We start from the raw sequence: 27428 nt of genomic DNA, 5'->3' as shown, positions 1-27428 counted from the left end.
GGGTTTATTTGTTTTCCAGTTAGAAGGAGAGCTCTGAAAATTCAAGGATAGTATCACACAGGGGCAAGGGGAAATGAACAAGCAGTGAGCAAATTGAAGCTGGAAATTAGCAGAATTGTCTTTTCCCATCCCTTGAGCTGTATGTGCTCAGCTTGTGGGCTGACTTCAGGGAAGTCTTCTCCTAAATCAGGTGAGGACATTGCCAGCTTTGAGCACACAGCCTGCTCTGACTGGGATTTTGGTGATGTCAGAGCTCCTGGAAAATGACAGGCACTTCCCCAGGGGACTTCCTTCCCACATCCCAAGAATTTATTACAAAGAGTAAAGTCTTGTGATAGCAAGCAGCAAAGACTTTGAGCTCCAGAAGTAGAAACTCTACCTCCAGGGAGCTTGTGGTTGACTGGAAACAGGTCTGAAGTCCTCAGCTAAGGAGGACTTGACTCATAAGGGAGCGGTGGGATTTTTGCCTGAGCAAGGACTCAGAGACTGTCCCAGGCTGCATTATTTCTGCTGGGAATACATCAGAGGTATCCCAAGGAAAATACAGGTAAAGGAAAATCCTTGTCTCTTCTGAAATCAGCTGGAAAATCAGAGAATGACTTGACCGTGCCTATGAAAGCCACATCTCCCGTGAGTGCTGTGAGCATGGCAGATCCGTGAGAGCAGAGAAGGCAATGGACTTTTCCGGAACGAACATTAAATCACCCATCAGCTGCAGGGCTGAGCCTCCTCCGTGATTCCCGTCTGAGCGGGGGCACGGTGGGGGCTGTCCGGTTATCACCGAGCCATGTGCATGTTTGTGATTCCAGCTCCAACTGATCTCCAAGTGCCCAACTACCGCCTTCCCCGGCCTCCCCGGCGCTGAGCAGCACAGCCGGGAGCGGCACCGGCGCCGTGCCCGGGATGCTGCGACCGGCCGGGCGCATCCCGGGGCTCGCAGGATGGAACGGAGCGGAGCGGGGCGGAGCGGGGCGGAACGGGGCGGTGCGGGCGGCCCCGGCAGCAGCGGCGGCCCCGCGGGCAGCCCAGCCCAGCTCAGCCCAGCCCAGCCCCGCTCCGTCGCTCCGGTGCGGCGGGGGGCGGGCCCGGGGCGGGCCGGGGCGGGCGGCGGAAGCGGCGGCGGCGGCGGCGGCGGCGCTGCGGGGGGGCGGGCGGGCGGCGGGGCCGGGGCAGCGGCGGGCGGGCGGGCGGCCATGGCCGGGGCAGCCGGGCCGCCCCTGCCGCCGCTGCTGCTGCTGCTGCAGCTCCTGGCGCTGCCCGCCGGCCGCGCCGGCCCCGGTGAGTCCCGGCGGGGCGGAGAGCGGCGATCCGCGGGGTCTCGGGGGGCAGAGCGGCGCTGGGACAGCGGAGGGTGATGTCGAGGGGAGCCCCGGGAGCTGCCCCGGGTGTCGCAGCTGCTGCCGGGGGGGATGTGCGGTGGCTTTGGGGCGGTTCGTGCTCTCCCGAGGGAGCCGGGGGCTCCGGAGCATCCCCGGGGAGCAGCGCCTGTGCCGGCCCTGCGGAGCAGCGGCAGGTCAGGCCACTCGCAGAGGGCTCTGCTGTGTTCGCAGCGCTTGTTCTCCTTGGGTTTGCCTTGTTTTCAGGTTACTTTACTTCCAGTGCATGCGGACGGATGGATGGGAGCGGGGCTTTTGGGACAGCGGTGGGTCTGGGGGTACGCGGGGATTGAGCTGCTGTGGGGTGGAGATGTTCGGGGAGCTGAGGTTGTTCACCTGCTCGGAGGTGGGCTCGCTGTGCCCGTGGCTGTCCTGTGATGGTGCTTATCGCTTTCTCACGGTCCGCAGAGCGTGAGGCTCCGGCAGCCGCGGGGACGTGGCCCCGTGCCCCAGGCCCACCCTGCTCTGGCATCCTGCTCGCTGGGTTCCAGCCTGGAGAGCTCCCTGCGCCTCAGGTGTGGGGCCGGCTCTGTCCCGGCGCCGTCCCGCCGCCTGTGGGAATGGCTCTGTAGGGAAAAGCTCCGTGGGGATTCGGCTGGGAGCTGGCCGAGATCATCTGCTTCCCCGGGGAGCGAGGGGGCTCTTGCTCTGCAACATTTGCAGGTGGATTTTAGAGCCGGGATAAAGGAACGGGATTGCTGTTACATTGTAAATGGGAAAACATCCTGCAACGTAGCCCAGTCTTTCTGGAGTCAGGCTCATCAACTCTGTAGCTCTAGACGGTGTCTGCTTTGAAATTAGGGCTCCATCCCTTTGATGGGACGCCTGTGAAACCCACAGTCAAGGCATTATGTCCTAAAACTACCATGAGATCATCTTTAGACAAACAAACCCAAGCTGTGGCAGGTGACTCTTTACTCTGAAATTGAAATAATGTGTCTCCTCTGTGCATTGGGGATTCTACCACGTTCTGTTCCTTGTCTTAAAACACCTCTGGTTTTTGCACAGTACCTTTGAAATCTGCTTATGGGAGATCTGTATGGAAGAGGATGGGAAACAGCATCCACTGGAAGGGTCTCTTGCTCAGTTTAAAGCTTGTTTCACATCATGGAACTGTCAAGTGGGACTTTCCAGGTGTTGCCACGCTGGCATCCAGCAGACTGAATAGACGGGGATGGACACAAAGAGAGCACAGCACATGCCAGAGAGCTCTCTCTTGATGCAAATGGGCTGCCAGAGCACACACTGGGCTGCCAGAGCACACACTGGGCTGCAGAGACCTGTCTTTCAGGCTTTCCTGTGCTGATGTCCCGCTTATCTGTGGTATTTCCTTGTCACCCTGGGTGGAGGAAGGCACATACCAGGCTCCGGGTGCCCAGCACAGGCTGTGAGCAGGGGCTCAGCCCTTGTCACCACAAGCAGCTGTTTGTCAGTGGACTTTGCCCACAGCCCCAGCTGGTGCTCACCTGGTGACAGGCAGTACATGGGCAGGGCAGGGCTGCCTGCTCTGACCTGGTAATGCTCCTGAGCTCGCTCCACGTAATCGACCAGTCCTTAATAAAGAGCATGCTGATTGCTGGAGGTTTTAATTTTGCAGTTGGCCTGCCCTGTCCTCCCCCAAACCCACACAAAGGCAGCTTTGGCTTGGTGAGGATGTGCAGGATGGGTGGTGGCCGTGGCTGACAGCTGGTGGGCTTGGGGCAGGTAGGAGGTTGTCTGATGGGACAACCTTTTGTGTGGAGAAGGATTGAGGCTCTCCCAGCTCTAATCACACTTTGTGTCCCTGCCTGCCCTCCTCTTGTGCCCAAATGTCCCCATGGGCTGCCAGAAACAAGTGTGCCAAGAGTGTGTGGAGTGTGCTGAGGGTACAGACACACTGATGAAAGCCTGCTCCTTTCCATAGCCCCAGTGAGGGAAATGTCCCTGGGCTCACAGGGATCACAGCCAGCTCTTGTCCGCAGTACCCACGCACTGTGCTGGCGTTTCAGCCAGGCAGATTTGGTTTGAAAAGCCCCTTTTGTGGTGTCTGCTCCTTGCTGGCTGGAGAGCAGTGTGACCCCAGCTCTGCCCAGGGGCTGTGCTCTCTTGGCTGCCCTGCTCAAGGCTCACTTTTCCCTGTGGCCTTTCCTGGCTCTGTGCATGGAGGTGCTGCCAGCTCTGTCCCCCGGGGCAGCCCCTGCGGCAAGGTCAGAGCCACGCTCTTCCTCCCGGAGCAGATCCTCCAGCTGCCTCGTGTGGCTGGAATTTCTGGCTTTCCTGTCTCCTCCTTTCCCTGGGCTCGCAGGATGCCCGCAGGCTCTGCCTTGGGAAATTGCCAAGGAGTTTAAGCCATGATTACCGTTCCTGTCTCCCGGCCCCGCCGTGGGTGCAGCGTCCTCCTTTGGGGCATGAATGAATTGTAATTCCTGCTGGGATTAGATTCCTCCCGGCAGGAACTGTGTCCCAAGGATCTGCTCCTGCCCAAGGATTGTTTTCCTCTTTCTTTGCTGTCTTTCTTCTACAGTTGTGTATAACACAGCTCTGTGTTTGTAGCACGACCCTGTGCAGCTTTGAGGGAAGGCCAAGTTAACTCACCCTCACTGCTATTCTATGATATAAATGTGGAATCTGCCTCTGAAAGGTGCCACAGCTTCTCCCCACTCTGGGGATTCCAAAGTAGGAAAGAAGCATCAAGAAGATGCTCCATCATCTCCACAGACACATGAAGACATAACCTTCTGCCCTCTTGCTGAGTGTTACAAACCTTGGTTTTGGATGGCCTTGGTCCCGCTGTCTCTGTGCAGTTTACCCTTTCTCAGCTGGTGTGATGCTTCTTTCCCAGCCCTGAGCTGCAGTCTGGCTGGTTTGGTAATGTGGATTTCTCTGGGGGTGATCTGTAGGTGTGTGGCTGGGCAGAGGGATGGACGATCTGGTTCATCCTGATGGCACTTGGGCTGAGTAGCTGTTGTCCTCTTGTTGTCCCCTTTCATCCTGCCCTGGGGCTGCTCTCACTGTCCCAGCAGCCTTTCCTCTAGCTAGGAAAATCACCAGGCTTTAGAAGGTATGTCTGAAAGAGTTACACTTGCAGCACATGAATTTGCATTGTGTTGTGTGTCACAGGAAGGCAACACCTTGTGTCCTGAGCTGGGTTAATGGATAACCACAGAATCCTTTGGGGTGGAAGGGACATTTACATGGGCAGGGACACACCTTCCACCAGACCAGGCTGCTCTGAGCTCCATCCAGCCTGGCCTTGGACACTTCCATGGATGGGGCAGCCACAGCTTTTCTGGGCAACCTGTGCCTACTCACCCTCACAGGGAAGAATTCCCTCCTATCATCCAATCTCAATCTCCCCTCCTTTAGTTTAAAATCATCCCCCATCCTTTCACTCTCTGCCCATGTAAAACATCAGCCCATGTGTTAGCAGGAGACAAGGGCACAGCTCTTGGCACCATGAGCTGCTGCAGGGGCAGAGGGCACCTCGTGCTGCCTGCACCCATCTGCTCTGTGCTGTGCCCAGGGCTCCTGCTGCCTGTTCCATCACCTTTCCTCCTGCCATCAGCCTTTCCTCCTGACCTATTCCTCCCCCTTGGTGTCTCTGGTGATCTCTTATCTTCAGGGCACGTTTCTCAGAGGTTTAGGCATCTGTTAGTGCTCTCTGGTTCAGGGTGATGGTTTCATAGTAGGCACGTGGGTGGTTCTGGCTGGAGGTGCACGGATCACCACGTATCTAATGGGACCGGAATGAGAAATCAGGGACACAGAGTGCACTGTTCCAAGAAACATTAAACCTCCTGTGAGCTTCTGTGGGTGGGTAAAGCCCTGCAGGCTGCCCCCAGCAGCTCCCCCACCAACTGCTGCGCTCTCTCCCTCGCAGACTCCCTGTATGTGTCCGAGTACTTCTCTCAGAGTGCACAGAAGCTCTCCTTCTACAGCTGGTATGGCAACGCCAAGCTCTTCCACTTCCACGTGCCCGAGGACACCGTGCTGCTGCGCTGGCTCCTGCAGGCATCCCGGGGAAAGGGCCCTGAGTGCACCAGCATGGAGATCACTGTGTATGTATGTCCTGCGTCCCTGTGCCAGGGCTTGTCCTGTGGGCTTCTTTGTCCCTTCGTCCTGGTCACTCATGGTGGGGCTGGTTGTGGAGGCTGGGCAGTTCCTCATGTGGTTTCTTCATGCAGCAGCAGTGAGTCTGTGTTTAAACCTGTAGGAGTGTGTGGTGTTCATGTTACCAGCGGCTCTGGGGCTGCCTGTCAGCTGTGCTGCCCAAGAGAGCCCTTAGGACATTAGAGAGCTGCACAATGAGGCAGGTGTGCTGCTCAGAGCTGTTCCTGGCCTGGCAGACCCTGCACATGGTGCCAAACAATGTGGCAGGGCTACAAGGGACTTGAGCAGACCCAGAGTGGCTGGAGATGGGCAAACTGCCCAGTGCAGAAACACTGAGGAGATTTGGGAGCCCTTTGTGAGGGGCGCGGCCGAGCATGGAGCAGAGATAGGAGAGGAATGTGGTGTCGTGTGATACAGGAGCATGAGGAGATTGCAAACTTAATGTCAGTGAGAGAAATGCTGCTTTTAAAACAGTGCTTGACTTGTTGAAAGATTTGAAGTCCAAAACTTGGCAGATTTTGAGCTTTATCTTTGGAGGACACCGAGCTTCCTCAGCAAGCTGTGCCCATTGAGTCACACGGGTCTGTGGCACCCATTGCACAGAGATCTGGGAGTGACTGAAGCTGCTTGGCTTGTGCCTCCCTGGTCTGTCCTGGGGAGACTGGCACTCTTAGTTGCTCCTGAGCAGCCTGGCACAGATGATCTGCCTGCTTTCTGCTGCCCAGAAAGATTTCCAGCAGCCTGGGGACGTGAGGGACAAGGCAGCAGCTAAACAATAATCCAAGAAACGATGGCTAACCCAGATAAGCTCCAAGGAGTAATAACATATCACCTGTCATGTCTGCTTGCTGGACCTGTTGCAGTGCAGTCCAAAAGCAATCAAATTAAATGCCAAATTGACTGGGTAAATATCTCCCACGTTCCTCAGCTGTGTGTGTTCCTGCTACTTCAAATGCTGGGCTTATCTAGAAAGCAGAAGTGCTGCTGTACTGAAGTCTGTAATAGGGGCCTTCCTTGGAAAGTGTGTTTTTAGTCTGTGTTTGCCTTCCTTAAAAGAGGAAATGGCAAGATGCAGATCTTAGCTAGAAAATTAAAGTTCTTTGTAGATGATTTTCCCTATATGGGGAATTTGCTGATGGTTTTAAAGCAGAATTCTGTAGGTGGGGCTTAGCCTTAGCAAGTGTTGGAAATTTGCTCCCAGGCTTGACGGAACCGTGTAAATCTTAATAAGCTGCCAAGTTAAACCAATCTCTAAATAAATCCCAGATAAGCTAATAGAAGCCAATCCTCCCCAGATGAAAATGATGACTCCACTTGAAAATGTGGGGTTTTCCAGCCTGCACCCTTTCCAGTCCCAGGCCAGTTTGTGTCCCAGTTGATCTTGCCCTGTTTGTCTCTCAGGCACTTTCGGCACGGAGCCCCTCCCGTCATTAACCCTTTGGGCACCCGCTTCCCTGCCAACGCCACCGTCCGTCCCTCCTACAACATCAGCATCACCCTGAGCAGTGCTGTGCAGAACACCACCTTTGTCAACGTCACCACCCCTGCTGCTGGGGACTGGTTCATCGCCGCCCACCTGCCCCAGGCCGCGGGCAGGATCGAGGTCAAGGTGGGGCTCCTGCCCAGTGCCCTGCCCCTCGTGTCTCATCACAACCACAGCTGACCCCTGTGCTCTCCCCTCCTGCAGGGCTTCTCCACTCCATGCCCCTATATGTTCCAGGCAGATATGTTTGTGCTCAGACTCACTGATATGCCTGTCCTGGAGCCTGGTGTGCCCATGCCTCACACCGTTGTCTCGCCTGCTAAGCCACTGCATGTCAAGTGAGTGGGAGCAGCGGGTGGGCAACTGAGGGCATGGCAGGGTGGGATTCCCCACACGAGCTGCTGAGGGGAAGGCAGAGTTGTTCCCACGTGGGGCTGGAGCTGGGGGGTCTGTGAGCCTGTTGCTGAGCTCCCTGCAGCAGTGCTAGGGTCTGCACGGGGAGCACACGAGCACCTTTCTCCAGCTCCTCCCAGGTGGTCACAGATTCTACTGCAGGAGTTTTAGTTCTTCCAGATGTTTGCCTTGGGAAGGATTTTCACAGCACCAAGCAGGGCAGTCTAGCTGTTGTCACAAAGCCCTGGGGACCTGGCTTGTGTTGAGTACAAGCCCTGCAAACTGCTGCTCCCTCCCCTGCAGGGTCTTCGTTCCCAAGCACGCGGCGGCGATGCGGTTCCAGCTGAGCAGCTGCGTCACCAGCGAGCAGAGAGCCTGCACTGTGAGGGTGCTGCTGGGCTCCATCACCCTGCCCCAGTCCTTCCAGAGGAGCCTCACCTGCACGGGGAGCACCAACTGCAGCCTGGCCCTGGAGTCGCCCCCCTGGGAGAAGTGGCTGCAGATCATGGTGGAGAGTCTGGGCACTGCCAACGCCAGCGTGTCGGTGGAGATGCTGACTACTTTCACAGGTGGGATTCCATGTTCTTTAGCCATACGAGAAGGACCAGAGGGAGCTCTGTGTGTGCTGTGTCCCCCTTGGGTGTTTGGGTGCCTGGCTGTGGTGGCCTATGCTCCCCATCATGCTCGTTGCCTCCTCTTGGACAGCATAGTTTTTGCTTTGGGGATAAAATTGAAAACTCTGGTGTTCACCCCAGAGAGGCATTTGCTAGAGGTGCCTGTTTGGAAACACCTGAAAAGTTCAGTATTATTGTCCTAAAGGTTGTTTGGAAAGCAGTGGCTGGCTTAAAATTTGGTGGGGAAAATATTTTTCTGTGGTACACCAGACTAAGGCTGTATTGACTGCGAATTGGCCAAGAGCAGGCTACGGGCAGGAAACCACCTTGGGGTTGACTTGGGGAAGTGTCTGGAGCTGTTGTAAGGGGGTGTCACCATTTCCAGTGACACCATGTGGCTCAGGTGGTCACAAGGTCCTTGTGGCTGTCATAGGCACGTTTGCAGCTATTACATGACCATAATCCCTGTTTGACTGCTGGAAGCTCACCAATTAGGTACATTTTTGAAGTTTTCTTCTGCTGGGGCTTCTGCCACCTCCTCTTCAAAGCAGAGCCTCATCCTGTGTGCTGGAAGACCTGGCACTGGCAGCAGAGGAGTTATTAGAAGGTAGCACTGGAGTCTGTGGGAGCAATGGACAGTCTCCAGCAGTGGAACTCCAAGTGTCCCATGCAGCTCCATCTGCCACAGTGTGCCCAGAGCTCCACTGGGCCGGCTTCTCCCTCCTGCTCAGCTTTGTTTGCTCACAAATGGGGAGATGGGAGAGAGTTTTGTGCAGCCTGTGGGACAGCTGAGTGCTGAGCTCTGCTGTGGTGAGTGAGCACTCCCTGGGCGCCTTCATGGTGCTCTGTTATCCCTTCTTCTGTTCCCCTTTCCCTGCAGCTCCAGAGTGCTTCCACCCACTGTACCACTGCAGTGTCCCAGCTTGTGGGGGCTCCTCCTGCAAAGATGGCACCTCAGGGACAGGTTCAGGCACCTCAGGGACAGTTCATGCAGGGCATCAGCCACCTGAAACCCCCCAGTTTGTGCAGGGCATGAACCTCCTGAAACCGCCTGGTTTGTGCAGGGCATGAATCACCTGAAATCTGCAGCTTGTGTAGGGCATGAATCACCTGAAATCCACAGTTTGTGCAGGGCATGAATCACCTGAAATCTGCAGCTTGTGTAGGGCATGAATCAACTGAAACCTGCAGTTTGTGCAGGGCATGAGCCACCTGAAAACCCGTGGTTTGTGCTGCCCCTTGGAGCACTGGATCTGCTGGGTGAGGTGCTAGACCTGGCTGTGCTGATTCCCCTCCTTTTTCTCTCTAGTTTGCAGACCAGGAAGCAGCAGCTCCTTCCTTAACTTCATCAGCCTGAACCAGAGCCAGGCTGGTGCCAGGCCGGGAGCAGCAGGCAGCTCTGCTGGGGCTGCAGCAGGGGCTCCCCAGAACACGTCGGGGCAGCGCAGCAGCTCGTGCCTGCAGAGCCAGCCCGTGGTCAGGGAGGACCTGGACGTGGTGTCCGTGCGCTACCGGCTGCTGAACGGCCCCAGCGTGCCCGTGAGCTCCCTGGCCCCCACCCTGCTCCTGCTCAACCTCAACACAGGCATGGACAGCGGGGGATCCCTCGTGGTCAGTCTGCTGCTCAACAAGGTGAGCAGGGGGACAAAGGGCATTGTGTCCCCTTGGCAGGGCTCCAGGGCTTGTAGGCAAGGTGGGACTGTTTCTCTTGTTGTTGTTACAAAGTACTCCCAGCCTTTTTTAGCTGCTGGCAGCATGTCCCACCTGCCAGCTCCGATTCCAATGGCACAGCCTGTGGTGTGTGGTGGCAGTGACGCAGAGGAGACAAAATGGAAAGCAGCTGCAGTGCCATCCTCTCCATGGGAGCCTGGCACCTTGCCACCAGGAGAGGAGGCTGGGCAGGGGAACCCAGGCATGTTCCTGTCCAAGTCACTGATCCCCAGGCTCCTTCAGTGACACCACACCACACCACCACCACCACCACCAAAATCAGGCCTCTGAAATTCCATTAAATTTCTTGAGGGCTGGCCCAGGGCTCAGCCCTGGTGTTCTGCAGACTCTGACTTGTGTCTCCCCTGTGCTGGTGCTGAAATGATGAGTGGGTGTCCCAGCTTTGGGGCAGGGTCCCCACGAGGGTCTCTTGCCTCTCAGCCATCACACAACACAATGGCAGCACAAGGTCCAGTGAAACAGAAACCTTCTGGATTGATGGGTGACTTGGCCTGAAGGATTTATTGTCCCTGGGCACTGTGGGAAAGGGATGCTGCAGGGGGATGGCACTGGGGCACGCTAACGTGGGCACTGCTCTGTTTGCAGACATCTGTGAGCCTGGCCAATGCCACCGTGGCAGCCTGTGTGAGTGCTGCTTCTCCAGTGCTGTCCCTCAACGCCACACAGAACTGCAGCACAGGTAGGAGACATGCTGGCACTGCCACCAGCTCAGCTGTGTCATCCCAGGCTCTGCTTTTCGACCTGGCAGGCTGTTAACTGACTCAGGACTTCATGGTGTGTCCCAAAGAATCCAATTTTTGCACAAACCCTCATGGGGTCTTTGTGCTGGCACATTCCCAGGGTGCTGGGGTGCAGGTGGTAGAATTGGCACCATGAGATAGCCTCCACCAAAAGAGGGTCTGGTTACCAGCTGGGGCTCTTCCAGCCTTGTTGGCAGGAGGTTTGGGGATGGTGAAGGTATTGCTGGTGTGCAAAGAAGCTAAGCTGTGCATGGAGGACCAGCCAAGACAACAGGCTGTTCCAGGTGCCCTGTGCTGCCCAGATATGTTCCAGGAACTGGGATGAGATGAGATAAAAAACTGAGATCTCAAGAAAAAGAGTCTTGAGAGCCGGAGTGCTCTCCATGCCCCTGGTGCCTCCTGAGCATGGGAGCAAAGAGCCACAGGAGGCAGCTGATTCCTGTGTGGTCAGTCAGCCTGGGATTGCTGTGGGCCCTTCTCCCCAGGCCCTGGCACATCACAGCACCCTCCTTTTCTCAGCTTTCTCCCAGGGCTACCCTCTGAGTGTGAGCACGTCCTCTGCAGAAGCCACGCTGATTGTCCTGTACCCACAGACCGATGACTGGTTCCTGTCCCTGCAGCTCCTCTGCCCCAGGGCACAGGGGTGAGTCTGGATGTCACCTCACTACCTCCCACTGCCCTTGTGTGAGCAAACCTGACCCCCTGACCGGTCTGTGGGCTCCTCTCAGCTGCTGGCATTGCCCTCTGGCTGCAGAGGGCAGGGAGTTGGTGGCCCTGCATCCTTGTGAGCACCCTGCAGCTCATTTGATGCTGAGCTGGCACAGCTCACACAGACTGCAGATGGCAGAGCCTCCTAGGGGAGCTTCTCCTTCCCCAGGTGCATTCAGAGGTGATAAATTGGGAAATAATCGCTGCTGTTGCCCTCCTGGGAGGTCCCTAAGGTGCAGAATTCCTGCAGTTTACCTTCCTGCTGGTCTCCTGTGTAAGGTTTCCTTACACAGGAAACCATGCCAAGTGCATGATGCAAAACAGCACTGGTGACACTGGTCCTGAGGACAGTCATGGGCACTGCCATGGGGTCTGGGGACAGCTGCCACCCCCCTGCACATCAGTTTGGCAGCCCAGGGGGCGAGGGGCAGGCTCTGCTCCTGGCTCTCTCAGGAATGGAGCAGATCCCTGAATACCAGGCAGGAGCACGGCCTGGCCATGGGGAGCAGGGAGGGGACTGTCCCCAGGGCTGTGGCAGCAAGGGGACATGCTGTCCTTGCAGGGGCTGTGCCGGTGCTGAAGGCAGAGTGTCGGTGTTCGCCTACCTCACCCCCTGCTTCAACGACTGCGGCCCCTACGGGCAGTGCAGCCTCCTGCGCAGGCACGGCTTCCTCTACGCCGGCTGCAGCTGCAAGGCCGGTGAGTGCCCCCCCTGGGAAGCTCTGCCACCCTCCCCGCGGGCACAGCACAGGTCAGGGCGTGGGGCTGGGGGGGGGAGCCTGGGGTCTGCTCTGGGTGGCAGTGTCACGGTGCCCGGGGAAGGAAGGGTCTGGGAAGCGCCCAGGGGTGATGGGGAATGGGATGAGGACAGCTTGGAGCCCCCCAGGGCTTGGAGCAGTGCTGGTGAGCATCTCCAGAGAGATCAGGATGCCTGAAATGCCTGTGCCAGTGCCTGTGCCCGTCAGGGTTTGCTGTGTGGGCTCCTGGTACGGGATGTGATGAGATGCAGTCCCTGTGTCTCCTGCCAAGAGCCTGAGACTCAGAGGTGCCCCTGGAGGAGGAATATCTGTGGCAGCTCCTCATTATCTTAATGGCCTGGGAAGTCTGTGGTGGAGGGAAGGAGAGCTCTGCTGTGCTTGGGTGGGTCTGTGCACCTGTTCTCAGCAGAAGGACAAGGCAGAATGTGGTTCCCTGCTGCTCTGGGCCTGAGCCAGGACCTCCCTGCTGCAGTGCTGCTGATGGGTGAGCAGGGAGATGGAGGGCAGCATCCCGATTTCCCTGAGGGCTGCCAGGTTCTGGGAAGCACAGAGCACCCTAAGGGAACTGGAGGATCAGGCTGAGGACAGCTTTCTGCTGAATCACCCCGAGCAAAGTGCCCCATCTGCACACTGATGACCCAGAAATAAAGCAGAGAGAGTAGGTTCCCTGGGCTCTGCCCGGCCCAGAGCCAGCACTCGGGGCAGAGCTGCTGCTGTGGCTTCCAATCACTCTGGAATGGGATGGATGCCACTGTTAACTCTGCTTCTTGACCATGGAGTGCCTGCACATACCCCAGCTGCCCTGTGGCTGACCTCCTTTCTTCAAAAGGAGAGCATGGACATCCAATATTTAATTAAAATAATTTAAATAATTTTAAAAAAGAAGAGGCAGATTTGTGTTCTTAGAGATTGCCTCAGTTCAGTCCTTGATATCCAGTCAGGGGTGAGAATTTTGTGTTGTGTCAGGCACTGTCCTTTAGGAAATTTTCACTCCTGTGCAGCCCTGGATGTCACCATGGGCTGAGGCAGTGAGTTTGTTTAGCCAGTGGAAGAGGAGCTGCAGTGGGACCAGTCACACTTTGTGCTGCCCAGAGGTTACAGGGACCCTGGAGCCAGCAGGGTGAGCACAGGGAAAGGGCAAGAGGCCACAGACATTGGCTGCAGCAGGAAATTGTCACTTAAATTGAAGAAGACACATTTTTCTCCCCTTCAGAGCTGTTTGTTTTTGCACAGGTTCCAGGTCTCCATCCTTGGAGATCTTCAAAAATCAGCTGGGGAAGGTCCAGAGCACCTTGACCTGGCTTTGGGTCTGCCCTGCTATGACAGCTGGTAGGAGAGGAGCCCAGTGGCTTCCTCAGGGATCTTGCACCCAACTTATACCATCACATGAAGCATCTGAACCTTGAGTGCTTGATGCTCCACCAGCAAGCAGCACATGTGTTGAGTTACTGCAGGGATGGAAAGCACCAGTGTGGATGTAGGATGGCCTCTGCTACATGGGGACCACCTGGGGAATGTCCTCAGGGCGGCCACAGGGCTCTGCTGGGCTTCCCCAGCTCCCCACAGCAGAGTAATGAGACACCCTGAGAGCAGGAGCACGAGAGGCTGATGCAGAAGTGGCTCACGGATGTCTGGGTGTGGGATTGCTCTTTCTCAGGCACCCCAGCTCGTGCTGGTTGCTGTGGGAGGACAAGGCAGGGCCTTGGAGATCCACAGCAGCCTCTCTGTCCGCAGGCTGGGGCGGCTGGAGCTGCACAGATGACAGCAAGGCCCAGACCGTGGGCACACAGAACCTGGCCACGCTGCTGCTCACCCTGAGCAACCTCATGTTCCTGCCCGCCATTGTGGTCGCTGTCTATCGCTTCTACCTGGTGGAGGCCTCTGTCTACACCTACACCATGTTCTTCTCCACGGTAGGGACTGCCCTGAGTCCCCTCACCTCCCCCTGAGCTCTGGGAATGCTGTGCCAGAATGGAGTCCTTGGTGGAGCAGCCCATCCCTGAGCTCCACGGAGAGGTCCTGGGATCATTGGACAAGCACCTCCGTGGGCACATTGTAGTATCTAAGAATGTTAAATGTTAATGTCCATTCCAACCCTTAATATTCTTGTAGTATCCAAGAATATTAAGGGGTTGGAATGGACCTTAAAAATCACCTGGTTCCATGGACAGGGACACTCCCACTAGACTTGGTTATCCATGGCCTTGTCCAACCTGGCTTTGAATACTTCCAGGAGCATCAAAAACCTCCATGGGAAACCTTTTTCAGTGTCTCACCATGCTCACAATAAAAAATTTCTCCCTAAATCCAACCTAAATTTCCCCTCTTTCAATTTTTTTAGTCCTTGTCCCATCACTCCAGTTCCTGAGAAGGATCCCTCTCCAGCTTCCCTGTAGCCCCCTTCAGATGCTGTGAGTTCTCCATGCAACCTTCTCCTCTCCAGGCTGAACAGCCCCAGTTCTCTCAGCCTGTCTTCTCAGAGGAGGTGCTTCAGTCCCCTTGTCAGCTGTCCCTCTGTGACAGTGTTCACAGGGATCTGAGGATGAGGGGAGAGATGAGGATCTGACTCCATGTTTCAGAAGGCTTGATTTATTATTTTATGATATATATTACATTAAAACTATACTAAAAGAATAGAAGAAAGGATTTAATCAGAAGGCTAGCTAAGAATAGAAAAAGAATGATAACAAAGGCTTGTGTCTCGGACAGAGTCCAAGCCAGCTGACTGTGATTGGTGTTAATTAGAAACAACCACATGAGACCAATCACAGATGCACCTGTTGCATCCCACAGCGGCAGATAATCATTGTTTACATTTTGTTCCTGAGGCCTCTCAGCTTCTCAGGAGAAAAAATCCTAAGGAAAGGATTTTTCATAAAAGATGTGTGTGACATTCCCCCTCTGGCCCTGCCCCAGCTCTGTGTGCTGCCTGTCAGAGCTGCAGGGTGCCTGCTCTCACCCTCTTTCCCCAATGCCACAGTGGTTTGGTGGAGCTTCCAGGAGCCACTGCAGGAGGGATCCTGCCTGTGGGCTGAGCCCTCTCCTGCCTCCCCTTCCCAGAGAGCCCTGTGGTGCTGTTGGCTCTGTGCTCACCTTTGCTTTTGTCCCCTTTGGGCGCAGTTCTACCACGCGTGCGACCAGCCGGGCGTGGCCGTGCTGTGCATCATGGACTATGACACCCTGCAGTACTGCGACTTCCTGGGCTCCGTGGTGTCCATCTGGGTCACCATCCTCTGCATGGCCCGCCTCAAGAAGATCCTGAAATACGTGAGTGCCAGGTGTCCCCACACGGCCCTGCCAGACCCCAGCCAAGCCACAAGTGACCACACTGAGCCCTCTCACCTCTGTTTTTAATGACACAGCTGGGTGACAAAGCCTGTTTGTCACCCACTGCCACCCTGGCTTGTTTTGTCCCAGCACTTTGGCTTGTGAGCCTGCGTGCTTGCAGGGGCTGGGCCTGAAAGTTTCCCCTGAGATTTGGGGTAAAGGTTTGTGGCTTCTGTGGTTTCTCCTTCTTGAAGTGTTTTTCCTGACTCTTGTGTGGATGCAGAGCTTGGAAGCCAGAAGAAGAGGTTCTCCTTGCCTCTGGCACATCTGGCTGTGCTCTCTCAACAGAGTTCTTGCCAGTAGTGGTGGTGTCTCTTTTCCAGGTCCTTTTCGTCCTGGGGACCCTGTTAATTGCCATGTCCCTGCAGCTGGACCGCAGAGGGGTGTGGAACATGATGGGTCCCTGCCTCTTCGCCCTCCTCATCATGGTTACAGCCTGGGTAAGTGAGGGCAGCCAGGCAGGACCTGCTGCCCTTTGCTCCCCGTGGGGAATGGTGGTGGTGGAGCAGACCCAAGGCTCCAGCCCATCCAGGCATGGCTTGGAACCCTGAAACATCCAGGTGGAGGGAGCAGGGCAAGGGATTTACCCTCCAGCCCTGCAGTAGCTGAGAAACCCCTGGTTCTGGGTCTCACACCTGGAGCTGCAGTGCTGTCCCAAAACACTGGCTGTGGCTTGGCCCTGGGCAGGAGCTGTGCTGGGCTCTGGTGGGTTCTTGGGGGGCTTTTGCAGAGAGAGATGGGCCCAGGCAGCGGGGGGGGCAAATTCCTCAGGGATAACAAGCACCCTGGTGTAGCAGTTCATTTAGGGGGGGTCCCTGGGGGCCCCCAAGCTGTGTGTTCACTGGTAGCAGCAGGCAGGCAAGGAGACTCCGCACAGCTTCTGAGGGTGCTGATTAGGTGAGGGTTTATTGGGGTCCCACCCCCAGGAGCAGCATGGTTCCTGAGGGAGAAGGGGAGAGAGGAAGAGCCTAGGGAGAAAAGGGCCCCCACAGCCTAACAGGGAGATTCAAAGCAGGTGCAGAATAAGATTTGGGCCAATGGGATTGCAGATATATGGTATTTCAAGGCTTGGAATAAACCCTACATTTTCCAGGGGTGAGAGAGAGCATATCATAAAAATAAAATATAACACCACACCCTGGGAGGCTGGCAGATGCTCTGGGGTCTGTTTCCCCCCCTTCCCCACCTCTGCTGGGCTGCTGAACCCCCAGATTGTATTCTGACCCCCCAGGTTCACCACGGAGCAAAGCGCAGGCACTGCTACCCCTCGTCGTGGAAGCGCTGGGTTTTCTACCTCCTCCCAGGGATCACCTTGGCTTTCATTGCCATCTCCGTGTACGCCTTCATGGAAACCAATGAGAACTACTACTACACCCACAGCATCTGGCACGTGCTGGTGGCCTGCAGCGTGGCTTTCCTGCTCCCTCCTCGGGACAAGCATAAGAAGCCCTGGGCCTGGCCCCAGAAGCTCACGTGTCGCTATCAGATCTGCCAGAACGACCGTGAGGAGCTCTATGCTGTGACCTGACCTGGCCTGGCCTGGCCTGGCCTGGCTGCAGGGATGGGGAGGCTGCTCCTGCCCCTGGCACGTTGTCACTCCTCTCATGGGCTCGTCCCCTGGGCAGGAGGGCACAGCGTGGACTGGGGTTAAAGGTGAAGATGGTCTGGGCTGGTCTTGTGGAGGCAAGTTTGAGGCCACCTCTGCTTTTCTGCTGGGGAGGGGCAGGCTCTTTGTCGTTCCAGATCAAGGAATAGCTTGTCCCCCACCTCCCCATAGCCCTGGGGGAGATGGCCAACCCTTCTTCCCCTGCTGCTGCATCCACGAGGCTTGGGCTTAGCCCACACTGAGCTGGAGCCAAGGCTTTGGCTGCTGGGCTCTTCTCTGCACCCCGTCCTGGCAGAGGATGGGGGACACCCCTGCCATCCTGCAGCCAGCACTTGAACCCAAGAGAAGAACAGAAGTTTCTTCTGCTCTGGGGAGCAAATGCTGCCGAGTGCCCTTGGTGCTGATGGGGAGGAGAGAGGGAGCTGATCCCAGCACGTGCTGGGCCCTTGGCTGTCATCTCCCTGGGGGTCTGGGGCCTCTCTCCCTCTCAAACAGGTGCTGCTGCTCTTACCTGGCCCTGATTCTGTGGGGGAAGGATGAGGCTGGGATTTGGGCCCTGGATTCAGGATCAGACCTGTCAGGAATGTGAAAAACCCCACGTGGGGACATGCAGGAGACAGCGGCAGCAGCATGTGACACCCACAGCAGTGCAGGGTTTAGTCTGAGTTTAACTTCAGCTCTGGAAGGAGCCAGGCTGATGGTGTTCAGGGATTCACTGTGTTACTTTTTTGGGAGGTTTGGCGTGGGCAGGGCCTCTCTGGGGCAGCACAGGTGGTTTGGGGTGGTGCCTGAGCTGCTCCTCCAGCCTGCTGAGCCCCAGAGCCTGGGTGTGCTGCAGGCTCTGAGGCCTCAGCAGCCCCAGCCCAGCCAGGAGCATCACCAGGGGCTCCCTGGGTGGCCATGGTCTCCTTTGCAGCGTGTCTCACCTTAGCCTTACTCCAGGGCATGCAGAAAGCAAGGGCAGAACTTGGCAACCAGGGAAGCTGTCTTTGCCCATCCTTCTTCTACAGATAAGGGCTCAACTCCATCCTTGCAGCTGTGTCAGCCTGGTGTGTGCTGCTGGAGCCCCTCCTCAGGTGGCTTTGGGGAGGAGAGAGCTGTTAATGAAGGATTTGCCTCCTCGGGGTTCTTTCTCTGCTTTGAAGAGCACCCAGCTCAGCTGTGCACTTTATCCCTCTGCCTCCCCTTCCTCTGCTAAGTCCCCCTTTTTAAGCAGGCTCAGGACAAGTGAGGGACACTTGTCCACACCCAGCAGTGTCATTCCCCCGCCACCCATGTCCCCTGCCTGTCCTTGTGCTGCTGCCATCCAGGGCAGCACGCTGGGAAGGGGGACACAGGGCCCTCAGGGCTTCCTCCAACTTTTACCACTTTTAGGCACTTTTTTTGTCCCCTGTCTCTGTTTGCACAGCGGTGCTGAGGCCCCAGCACTGTGGCAGGGGATCACTGCTCCCTCACAGCCATGCCGTCCATGCCAGGCCACCAGTGGGACCTGGGGGCCACCAGACTGGTCTGGGTACTGCCAGCATGACCCAGGTGCTGCCAGTGGGACCTGGGGGCCACCAGGGTGACCTGACTGCTGCCAGTGTGACTTGGGTGCCACTGGTGTCACCTGCGTACTGCCAAGGTGACCTGAGTGCTTCCAGTGTGACCCAGGTGCTGTTGGTGTGACTCAGGTGCTGCCCAGGTGCCACCAGTGTGACCTGATGCCACTGACATGGCCGGGTATTGCCGGTTATCATAGAAAGCAATAATTCCTCATCGGGCCTTTCCCTTCAGGGATTTCTGTGCTGGAAGCAGGAGAAGCTTTGAGGCAAGAAATCTCGCTGACATGATTGTTTATTTTATTTTTATTTTATGTATCATCCATTTTTGCTTTGCCCCCTCCCTGCTGACCTGGCCTTGGTGCCTGCAGGAGGGAGGGTTAATTATTTTGGGTAAAATCTGAGCAAATTCCTGCATCTGGGGAAAAAAAAAAAAGAAAAAAAATTTTTTTTTTCCTTTGCTGTTAATACCTGTGATTATTTTATACAGTAAATTTTAAAGCTTACAGTTTTATAATTTAATAAAGGTGACGGTATTTGCGGGCAGATGGTGGTGGCTGCAATCACACAACCACAGGGCTGGAAGAAGAAGAAGGGGTGGAAAAAGAAGAAGGGGTGGAAGAAGAAGAAGAAGGGGTGGAAGAAGAAGGGGTGGAAAAAGAAGAAGGGGTGGAAGAAGAAGAAGAAGGGGTGCATCTCCTGCAACCCCTTGCCCAGGCAGGGTCACCTGGAGCCCCAAGGCCGTGTCCAGGAGGGCTGTGGGCTGGCCCAGGGCTGCCCTGCTCGGCTGCTCCAGGGCTCTGCTCCCTCCGTGGGTTCTTCCTCACGGGATAGCGGGATATCCTGAGTGGGAAGGAACCCTAAAGGATCACCCAGGGCAGCCCCCAGCCCTGCACAGACCCCCCCCCAACACCCCCACCCTGTGCCTGAGCATTGCCCAAGCTCTCCTGGAGCTGTGGCAGCCTCGGGGCTGTGCCCATTCCCTGGGGACCTGGGCAGTGCCAGCACCTCTGGGGGAAGAACCTTTCCCTGATATCCAACCTAACCCTGCCCTGGCGCGGCTCCAGCCGTGCCCCCGACTCCATTGGGATGGAATTCCAGCGCTTCCGTCCCTGTTCGGGCCCCGCCGGGAGGAGCCGGGACGGCCCTCAGCGCTGGCCGGGGCGAAACGCAGGCGCGGCGCGGCCCCTCCCGGCCGCCGTCGCGCTCCGTCGGCCCCAGCCAAGGAGCGGCGGAAGCGGAATTGGCGGCGCGGCCGGGCGCGCGGGCCCAGGGTTGCGGGGCCGGGGCGATGCCGCTGCACCGCTTCCCGCCGCGGCTCTGGGCCGCCATGCGGATGCGGGAGGGCATCTGCGCCCGCCTGCCGCAGCACTACCTGGCCTCGCTGCAGGACGACACGCCGCCCACGCCGGTGCACTGGGAGCCGCACGGGCTGCGCTACCGGCGGAACCCGCGCACCGGGCAGCGCGAGCGCGTGCAGGACGTGCCGGTGCCCGTGTACTTCCCGCCCGCCGCCAACGAGGGGCTCTGGGGCGGCGAGGGATGGGTGCGCGGCTTCCGCTACGCGCGCAACGACAAGGTGAGCGCTGCGCCCTTCCCGGGCCGGGCCGGTGCCACCGGGGCTCCCCCGGGACAGCCCCTGACGGCCGCGCCGTGCCCAGCTCTCCACCAGGCTGCCCAAGACGTGGAAGCCGCAGCTGTTCAAGCGGCAGTTCTACAGCGAGATCCTGGACGCCACGCTGACCATCACCGTCACCATGCGCACGCTCGACCTCATCGACGCCGCCTTCGGGTTCGACTTCTACATCCTCAAGGTACCGATTTCTATATCCTCAGGGTACCGACTGTACATCTTCAAGGTACCGATTTCTATATCCTCAAGGTACCGACTTGTACATCCTCAAGGTACCGATTTCTATATCCTCAGGGTACCGACTGTACATCTTCAAGGTACCGATTTCTATATCCTCAAGGTACCGACTTGTACATCCTCAAGGTACCGATTTCTGCATCCTCCCGGGCTGTGCCCGCAGTGCCCTCAGCCTCAGCTGGCAGGCACCAAGTCCTGGAATCGGGCACAGACAATCCCAGCTTGGAATAGACCCCCAGGGATCACCCAGTCCCACCCCTGGCCCTGCACAGACCCCCCAGCACTCCCACCCTGTGCCTGAGCACTGTCCAAGCTCTCCTGGAGCTCTGGCAGCCTCGGGGCTGTGCCCATTCCCTGGGGAGCCTGGGCAGTGCCAGCACCTCTGAGGGAAGAACCTTTCCCAAAATCCAGCCTGACCTTGCCCTGCCCAGCTCCAGCCATTCCCTGTCCCAGAGCTGCCCCTCAGGAGGAGCTGCAGCCCCCCCTGAGCTCTGCCCTCAGTGTTCTCTCTTCCAGGCTGAACAACTGCTGCTGTCAATGCTTTAGCACAGCTCTAATGCTCCCAGCCTTTAATTCCCTCTTGACTGCAGCCCTTGATACAGAAACTCAGAGCTGTGATCAGATTGTCAGAACAAATCCAACAGATCTTTCCCCACGTGTGTCCTGAGAGCCTGTGCTGGCTGTGGGTGAGCTGGCAGTGCTGGCAGTGTGCTGGGCACTGCTGTGCCCCCTGGCAGCTGCTCCCTGACCCTGAGAGCCTGTGCTGGGCACGGCTGTGCCCCCTGGCTGCTCCCTAACCCTGTGGGAGCTCAGGGCACAGCGTGTTGGGGTTCTTGTTGCCTATTTCCCAACTTCTGGGACTCTGGCTGGGGGCTCCCCTGTTTTGGGAGACCCTCTTGGAGCAGTGTTGTGTCAGAAAAGAAACACACTGGATTTTTTCGGTCTTCAGGTTCTTGTTTATTATTATCTTATCTAGAGTTATTTTATCTATCTTACCTAGAGTTTTGCACACTGTCCACACCAGGCTCAGTGCACTGGAAAAGCGCCACAAAAATGGCCAACAATCTCTTGTGACAAGGTCTTTTCAAGCTAAATTATCAAATTAAGAGCTGACACCTAGATTATTTCCCTTTTAACCCAATAACTGATTCCCGAAAGCCCACAATGAGGACTTTTCCACCCAATTACAAAATGCCACCCAAACCCATGAAGAAGAAGGAAGAAGAAGCATGAAGAAGAAACCCAGAATGACACCCTGTGCCCTCCATCTTGCTTCCATCCACAACATACTAAAAATCCCAAAACCTCAATTTCCCACTTAAATAATACACCTACACTACTCTCTATAATCTACTTCACACCTTAGTGGATTCTGTTCTGTTCTAGAGTTTAGGAAACTTTCTCCATGAATGAGGCTCAAAGTCAGTGCTCCCCTGGGGGTCAGGGCACCCCAGAGCAGACAGGGAAATATTCTCAGTGCCCTGGGTTTCCACAACAGGGAATATTTCTCTGTCTGCTCTGAGGGGTTCTGACCCCCAGAGAAACACTGCCTTTAACCTTTGTCCATGGAGAGAGAGGGCTTGCAAGGCTTTGAGATAGAGTGGAGTCTGCCAAAGTGTGAAATAAACAATAGAGAGTAGTGTGGTTTGCCACTGAGTGAGAAATTTAGGTTTTGACATTTTTAGTATAGATGTAGACCAAAGCAAAATGGAAGATCTTGGGCATTGTCTCTGTCTTCTTCTTCTTCATCTACTCCATGTTCCACAGTGTTAGTAGCACAAAAATAATTATGTGAGTGTGAAAAACGCCAATCACTTGTTTTTAAAATTTTAAAATATTAATAGTAATAAAATGGTTGTAAAAATAATAATATAATTAAAGTAATAAAAATTTGGACAATTTGGATTAGGACAATATGAGACAATAAAAACAGTTACAGGCAGGCTAGAGTTATAGACAGGCTAGGTACCTTTTTCTGGGCAGAAAAGAAGCAAAAGAAGCCTGAAAAAGGACACACGTTAACAGAGGATTAACTCTTAAAAACAACAGCCTGTTGCATATTCATACACCTCATACATGATGCATAAATTCCATTCAAACACAGGATTCTGTCTGGTCAGTGTCAGCTTCTTCCTCTGAATCCTGACAGTGTCTTCAGGGCTGAGCAAGGCAGGAAGAAGTTCATTTCTTCTGATAAGAGAGCAATAAATTCTCTTTCTCTGAAAGATTCAGGTGTCCTGTGGCTGCTCTCTCACTGCGAGTCCTTTCTTTAAAAAAAGTATCTTACATAGCATAGTTTCTATTTTAACATTGTTATAACCTAAAACTAGATTTAACACACTACTTAAGAAAATTAATACAGTATTACTTTCTAACACAACACATATAATATTAATTTTAATATTTGCAAAAAGCCGATCATAAAATCCACATTTTTCACAGTGAGGAAAACCACAGTGCAACGAGACGAGAGATGAGTTATTAGTAGAAAAGCAAAAATAACGTATGTTTTAAGAGTTAATTAGATGAAACAGCTTTAAAAGACCTTGAAGCTGTACATCTTACAACCACTTTGCAGTGCTTTCCCTGTGTGCTGAGTCTGGTACAGACAGTGTGCCAAAGCTTTAGATGAGATAACAATAAACAACAAGCCGAAGACCAAAGAAGTCCTGTGGGTCTCTCTTTCCTCACACCAAACTGTTACAAGAGGGTTTCCCCCCAGGCAGAGGGTCAGACACCTGTGTAACACCTTTGCAGACCCCCAGGGCTGACATGTGCTCCAAGCTGGGCATGGACCTGAAGAGGACGATGCTGCTGCGCCTGGCCCGGCGCGACCCCGCGCTGCACCCCGACGACCCAGCCCGCAGAGAGGCCATCTATGACAAGTACAAGGTGGGCTCAGCTCCTGGCCAGCCATTCCTCATGTGCTTCTGCTCAAGAGACAGGGGCAAATGCCAAAAATAAATCTGTAAATACTAAATTTTTAAAAATTCTCAAGGCCTAACACAAAGCTCACATAATATATATCTATATACAGACCTTAAGGTAAGTGTGGTGGTGTGAGGTCCCCAGGATGAGGTGAGAGATGAGAATTTGACTCCATGTTCTCAGAAGGCTGATTTATTATTTTATGATATTATATTAAAATAAATGCTATACTAGAACTATACTAAAGAAAAAGGATCCATCAGAAGGCTTGAAAAGAATGATAATGAAAGCTCGTGACAGACTCCTCAGAGTCCGACACAGCTGGCTGTGATTGGTCATTAATTAAAAACAATTCACATGTTTGGATAAACAATCTCCAGACCACATTCCAGAGGAGCAAAACATGGAGAGGCTGAGGCTTCTCGTCTTCCCAGGAGAAGAAATCCTGGTGAAGGGATTTTTCAGAAAATATCATGGTGACAAGATAAGAGACATGAGCTTAAAAATACCATAGAATAAGAAACATTGTTAAGAGAAATAGAACTAAAAACAAATTTCAAAAGATAGCCTTACAAATAAAAATATAGTAAATTTCTAAATTCTTTAGCAAAATCAAACTATGAAAAATACATTATAATACCCACAAAGAGTAATTTTAAATAATTTACTTTAAAGCATTTACAATATAATGTAACAAAAACTGATAAACAAAAAACCACCTTTTTTTATTTATATTATTATAAATAATTATAATATAATAATTATAATAGTATTTATAATAACATTGTTTATAAAATATAATATATATATTATACAATACCACCTAAACCTATGAAGGAGAAGGACTAACTTATGTTCTAAAACTTCTATCTTGTTTTATGTATATTACTATAATCTAAAACTTTAAACTCTAAGTTTTGTACTATGTGATATTATACACTTCTATTTAAACTACACACTTATAATTTTGGTTCTGTCATTAAATTTTGGAAGTTTTCTCCACGGCCTCAGGTCAAATGCAGTGTTCTCTTGGGGCTCAGTGCCTGTGAGCACAGAAAGTCTGAAATTCTCAGCAGCCAGGGTTCCAACAGTGGGCAGAGAGAGGATTTGTATATTGCTCACCTCTAAAGACTGTGCTACTTTCTCCTTTTATCACAGGAATTTGTGATCCCAGAGGAAGAAGCTGAATGGGTTGGCTTGAGTTTGGAAGAAGCCATAGAAAAACAGAGGCTCCTGGAAAAAAAGGTGATTTCCTGAGGCAGTGCTCAGCACTGAGGTGTTGTGGCTGCAGTGCAGCTTCTCCATGGGCTCCAGGAGACACTGATGGCAGTGTGAGAGGGAAGGGAAGGGAAGGGAAGGGAAGGGAAGGGAAGGGAAGGGAAGGGAAGGGAAGGGAAGGGAAGGGAAGGGAAGGGAAGGGAAGGGAAGGGAAGGGAAGGGAAGGGAAGGGAAGGGAAGGGAAGGGAAGGGAAGGGAAGGGAAAGATATCCTTGGGAGCTAGTGATGCTCCTCATGTGCTCTCAGAACTGGGGAAGCTCCTGAGTGCCCCACACAGTGCCTGCCCTCTCTGAGGGAGGGCTACAGAGCTGAGCTGATGCTGTGGCACAGCAGATTGCCTTGTGCAGCCCCTGAATAAAGCCCAGTCACATCTTCCTCTGGTTTTAGCTGCCAGCACTCCCTGGGCTCCCTGTTGCACTTCCCCCTGCTGCTGCTCAGGTTCACTCCTTTCACATGATTTATTCTCTGCTTTGTTGCAGGACCCTGTTCCCCTCTTCAAGGTGTATGCTGAGGAGCTCGTCAGCCAGCTGAGGGAGCAGCAGCAGGCAGTGCAGAAGCAGTAGAAGGAAGAAACCTTGGCAGCAAAACTCTGCTGCAGAGAAAGCAGTGGGTTCAGGGGCTCTGCTGCCTCAACCAGGCTGCTGGGGAAGGGGCCACATGAAAACCACGTTGCTGAAGTGCCGTGAGAGCCTAAATTCAGTGAGGACCTGCTCCTCTGGGCTGAGGAAAGAGTTTCTGTGCTATGGCTCTGAGAGTTCTTGTCAGACTGACTCAGTGTGAATCTTGTGCCTGTACAAGCAGTTGGCTGCTGTTGAGAGCCCACCTGTGATACAAAATACAAATTTTGGTATCAGTAAACTTCTCTCTGATACTTGTTTTATTTGTGTGTTGTAGCGGGGGCCATGAGACACAATGTAACTTAGATCAATCCCCAGCTTCATCCTCCTGAGGTGGTTGTGCCCCAAAGTGTGACCCCAAACCGCTGGGCTGAGCTCCCCAGCACAGCTCACTAACCCCTGGGTTACAGCCCTGTTTCTGTTGCAAGTTGGTGACTTTTAAATCTTATTTTGTAAAGATGTAGCTGAAGTGGGTGTTGAAGTCTTTGCTGCTGTCTGGCAACAAGGCACTGCAAAGCACTTGCCATAATGACAGACTGATGAGCAGCACTGGGAGTCCCTGGTGCTGTCTGGAAGCTTTGTGGTGGTGCAGTGAGTTTCTGGGTGGATTAAAATCAGCCTCTGCCCTTTTCCCCTCAGCTCTGAGGTGAGGGGCAAGCACAGAGCCTGCAGGCTGAACCTTGTGTGGCTCATTTCTGTGGAAGAGACTTTGCCTTCCCCCTGTCTGGCACATCAGTGCAAGTGCACTGCCTTGGTTTGTGATAAGGACTGATAAGAGAGAAACTGGGCTTGTAGAGCAGAGTGTGGCTCGGCCCTCTGTGCTGGAATGGAGCAGGACCCCAGGGCAGTGGGGATTGGCAGTGCCTGCAAGGTTTGGGGGTGGTGCAGAAGCAGCCACTGGGTGAGCACAGAGCCTCACAGGGCCGTGCTGGGGCTTGGGTGAGGGAGGTGCTGGACTTGAATGGGATCTGAACAACAACATTTCATGAAAACCAGGACAGAGAAGGGGCTGGAGTCCCCATAAGGGGTATTTGAGCCTGCAGAGGAGCCTGGCACAGGCTGGCAGGGCTGGCTGGGGCTGCCAGGCAGGGCTGTGCTGTTTTTGCAGGGGCACAGGGGGAACAGGCTGGGTAGCAGGAGCTGGGATGTCTCCAGCCTGCCTGTGTGTTCCATCCCCAGCAAGTCCAGGTTCTCAAGAGCAAACTGGCACAGAAGGTCTTATTTGCCTAATTAATGACAGTGCAGCTAGGCCAGCACAATGACATTTGGTTATCTTCTCTCTCTGCTGCAACTGAGCTGAGTGGGAAGCTGCTGCCCAGCTCCTTGGGGACCCTGACACTCTGCCCTCGTTAGAGATAATTAGCTGGGACAAGCTCCTTGTTTGACAGCTCTGCTCATCATTAGGGCCAGCTCAGCTCATGCATTTTAATGCAGCTCCCAGCAAAACTCCAGCCCATGGCTCTGTCCTGGCCCTGCTCTGGAACGTGCCCGGGTGCCCCAGAGCTCCTGGGCACTGAGGAGCTGCTGCTCTGTCCCAGGGGTGGCAGGTTCTGGCTCTGTGGAGCTTGTGTGTCCTCCCAGGGGTGGACCCTGACTGAGCTGCAGAGCTCTCACTGGGCACCTGCAGGATCTGCTGCCTCAGGAGAGCTGGGTGGGTGACCAGGGGCAGCAAGAGCTTTTGGGGAGAGCTCCTGTCCTGCTGGGGGTGAGGTTCAAGGGGGGCACTGATGAGCACAGCTGGAGCTGCAGGAGGTTCTCTGGGGGAGTCTATTTGGAATGTGGTGAATTCTGATTTTCTGTCATTCTGCCTTTGTGAAGAAACCTTCCCCTTGCTCCTTTCCTTGCACCCATGTTGGATGAGGCCCAGAGATGTACTCGTGGATTACTCTGCTGCCTTGAGGGAAGCTGCAGCCTCAGGGGAAGCAGAGTTGGAGCACACAGGGCTGCTGGGCACAGCAGCAGATGTCTCAAGGTGGGGCATGTCCCCTGTGCAGCATTTGGGGCAGTTTGGGCTACAAACCCCCCAGCCAGGTGGCCTTGAGGAGGTGGAGGAACAGCTCAGGGCTCAGTGTTAGTCCTGTCCTGATTTTGCAGCTGGAGAGTTGGGTGCTGCTTGAGGGATGGTTTTCCCTGTTTGGGTGGGCTCGGTCTGGCAGATAATGGTTCCTTTGCTGCCCTGACAGGGGGATTAGAGGAGCTGGTAGTTTTCCAGTTCCCAGGAAGCCACAGATGCCACAAACCCAGGGTGCAATAGGGTGCTGTCAGCTTGAAATTCAAAATCCACCCCTGGACAGGAAAAGGGCCTGGCTGCCCAGCCCTGCTCAGAGCCCAGCACTGTCTCAGCCTTCTGCAAAGGTCACCAGGCTCTG

The 27428-nt window shown here is 54.6% G+C and overlaps 2 protein-coding genes across 2 annotated transcripts; both read left to right on the top strand.

The window, feature by feature from the left end:
• The first annotated feature begins 1193 nt into the window (after positions 1-1193).
• Positions 1194-18912, top strand: PGAP6 (post-GPI attachment to proteins 6). The gene is made up of 15 exons (XM_058816292.1): positions 1194-1351; positions 1584-1722; positions 1785-1944; positions 5236-5413; positions 6867-7074; positions 7153-7286; positions 7645-7910; positions 9265-9587; positions 10272-10365; positions 10946-11069; positions 11697-11833; positions 13627-13805; positions 15013-15159; positions 15543-15659; positions 16451-18912. Exons 1-15 carry the CDS (start codon positions 1194-1196, stop codon positions 16745-16747), a joined length of 2661 nt encoding a protein of 886 aa, XP_058672275.1. The 3' UTR covers positions 16748-18912.
• A 689-nt stretch (positions 18913-19601) lies between these two features.
• On the top strand, positions 19602-25283 carry MRPL28 (mitochondrial ribosomal protein L28). The gene is made up of 5 exons (XM_058816175.1): positions 19602-19945; positions 20028-20180; positions 22994-23128; positions 24323-24409; positions 24922-25283. Exons 1-5 carry the CDS (start codon positions 19658-19660, stop codon positions 25003-25005), a joined length of 747 nt encoding a protein of 248 aa, XP_058672158.1. The 5' UTR covers positions 19602-19657; the 3' UTR covers positions 25006-25283.
• The last annotated feature ends 2145 nt before the right edge of the window (positions 25284-27428 follow it).

Source organism: Ammospiza caudacuta, chromosome 17 (genome assembly GCF_027887145.1).
Source record: "Ammospiza caudacuta isolate bAmmCau1 chromosome 17, bAmmCau1.pri, whole genome shotgun sequence".
NCBI classification, from domain to species: domain Eukaryota; kingdom Metazoa; phylum Chordata; class Aves; order Passeriformes; family Passerellidae; genus Ammospiza; species Ammospiza caudacuta.
This window is presented reverse-complemented; position numbering and strand designations above follow the sequence as displayed.

What these genes read in the sequence shown, in the direction of transcription:
- PGAP6 (XM_058816292.1), top strand. Translation starts at nt 1,194, where the DNA reads ATGGCCGGGGCAGCCGGGCCGCCCCTGCCGCCGCTGCTGCTGCTGCTG. An exon ending in GGTTGTTCACCTGCTCGGAG is followed by an intron (nt 1,723 to 1,784) that starts GTGGGCTCGCTG and finishes CACGGTCCGCAG; the next exon opens with AGCGTGAGGCTCCGGCAGCC. An exon ending in ACACCATGTTCTTCTCCACG is followed by an intron (nt 13,806 to 15,012) that starts GTAGGGACTGCC and finishes CTTTGGGCGCAG; the next exon opens with TTCTACCACGCGTGCGACCA.
- MRPL28 (XM_058816175.1), top strand. Translation starts at nt 19,658, where the DNA reads ATGCCGCTGCACCGCTTCCCGCCGCGGCTCTGGGCCGCCATGCGGATG. An exon ending in GCTACGCGCGCAACGACAAG is followed by an intron (nt 19,946 to 20,027) that starts GTGAGCGCTGCG and finishes CGCCGTGCCCAG; the next exon opens with CTCTCCACCAGGCTGCCCAA. An exon ending in TCGACTTCTACATCCTCAAG is followed by an intron (nt 20,181 to 22,993) that starts GTACCGATTTCT and finishes ACACCTTTGCAG; the next exon opens with ACCCCCAGGGCTGACATGTG.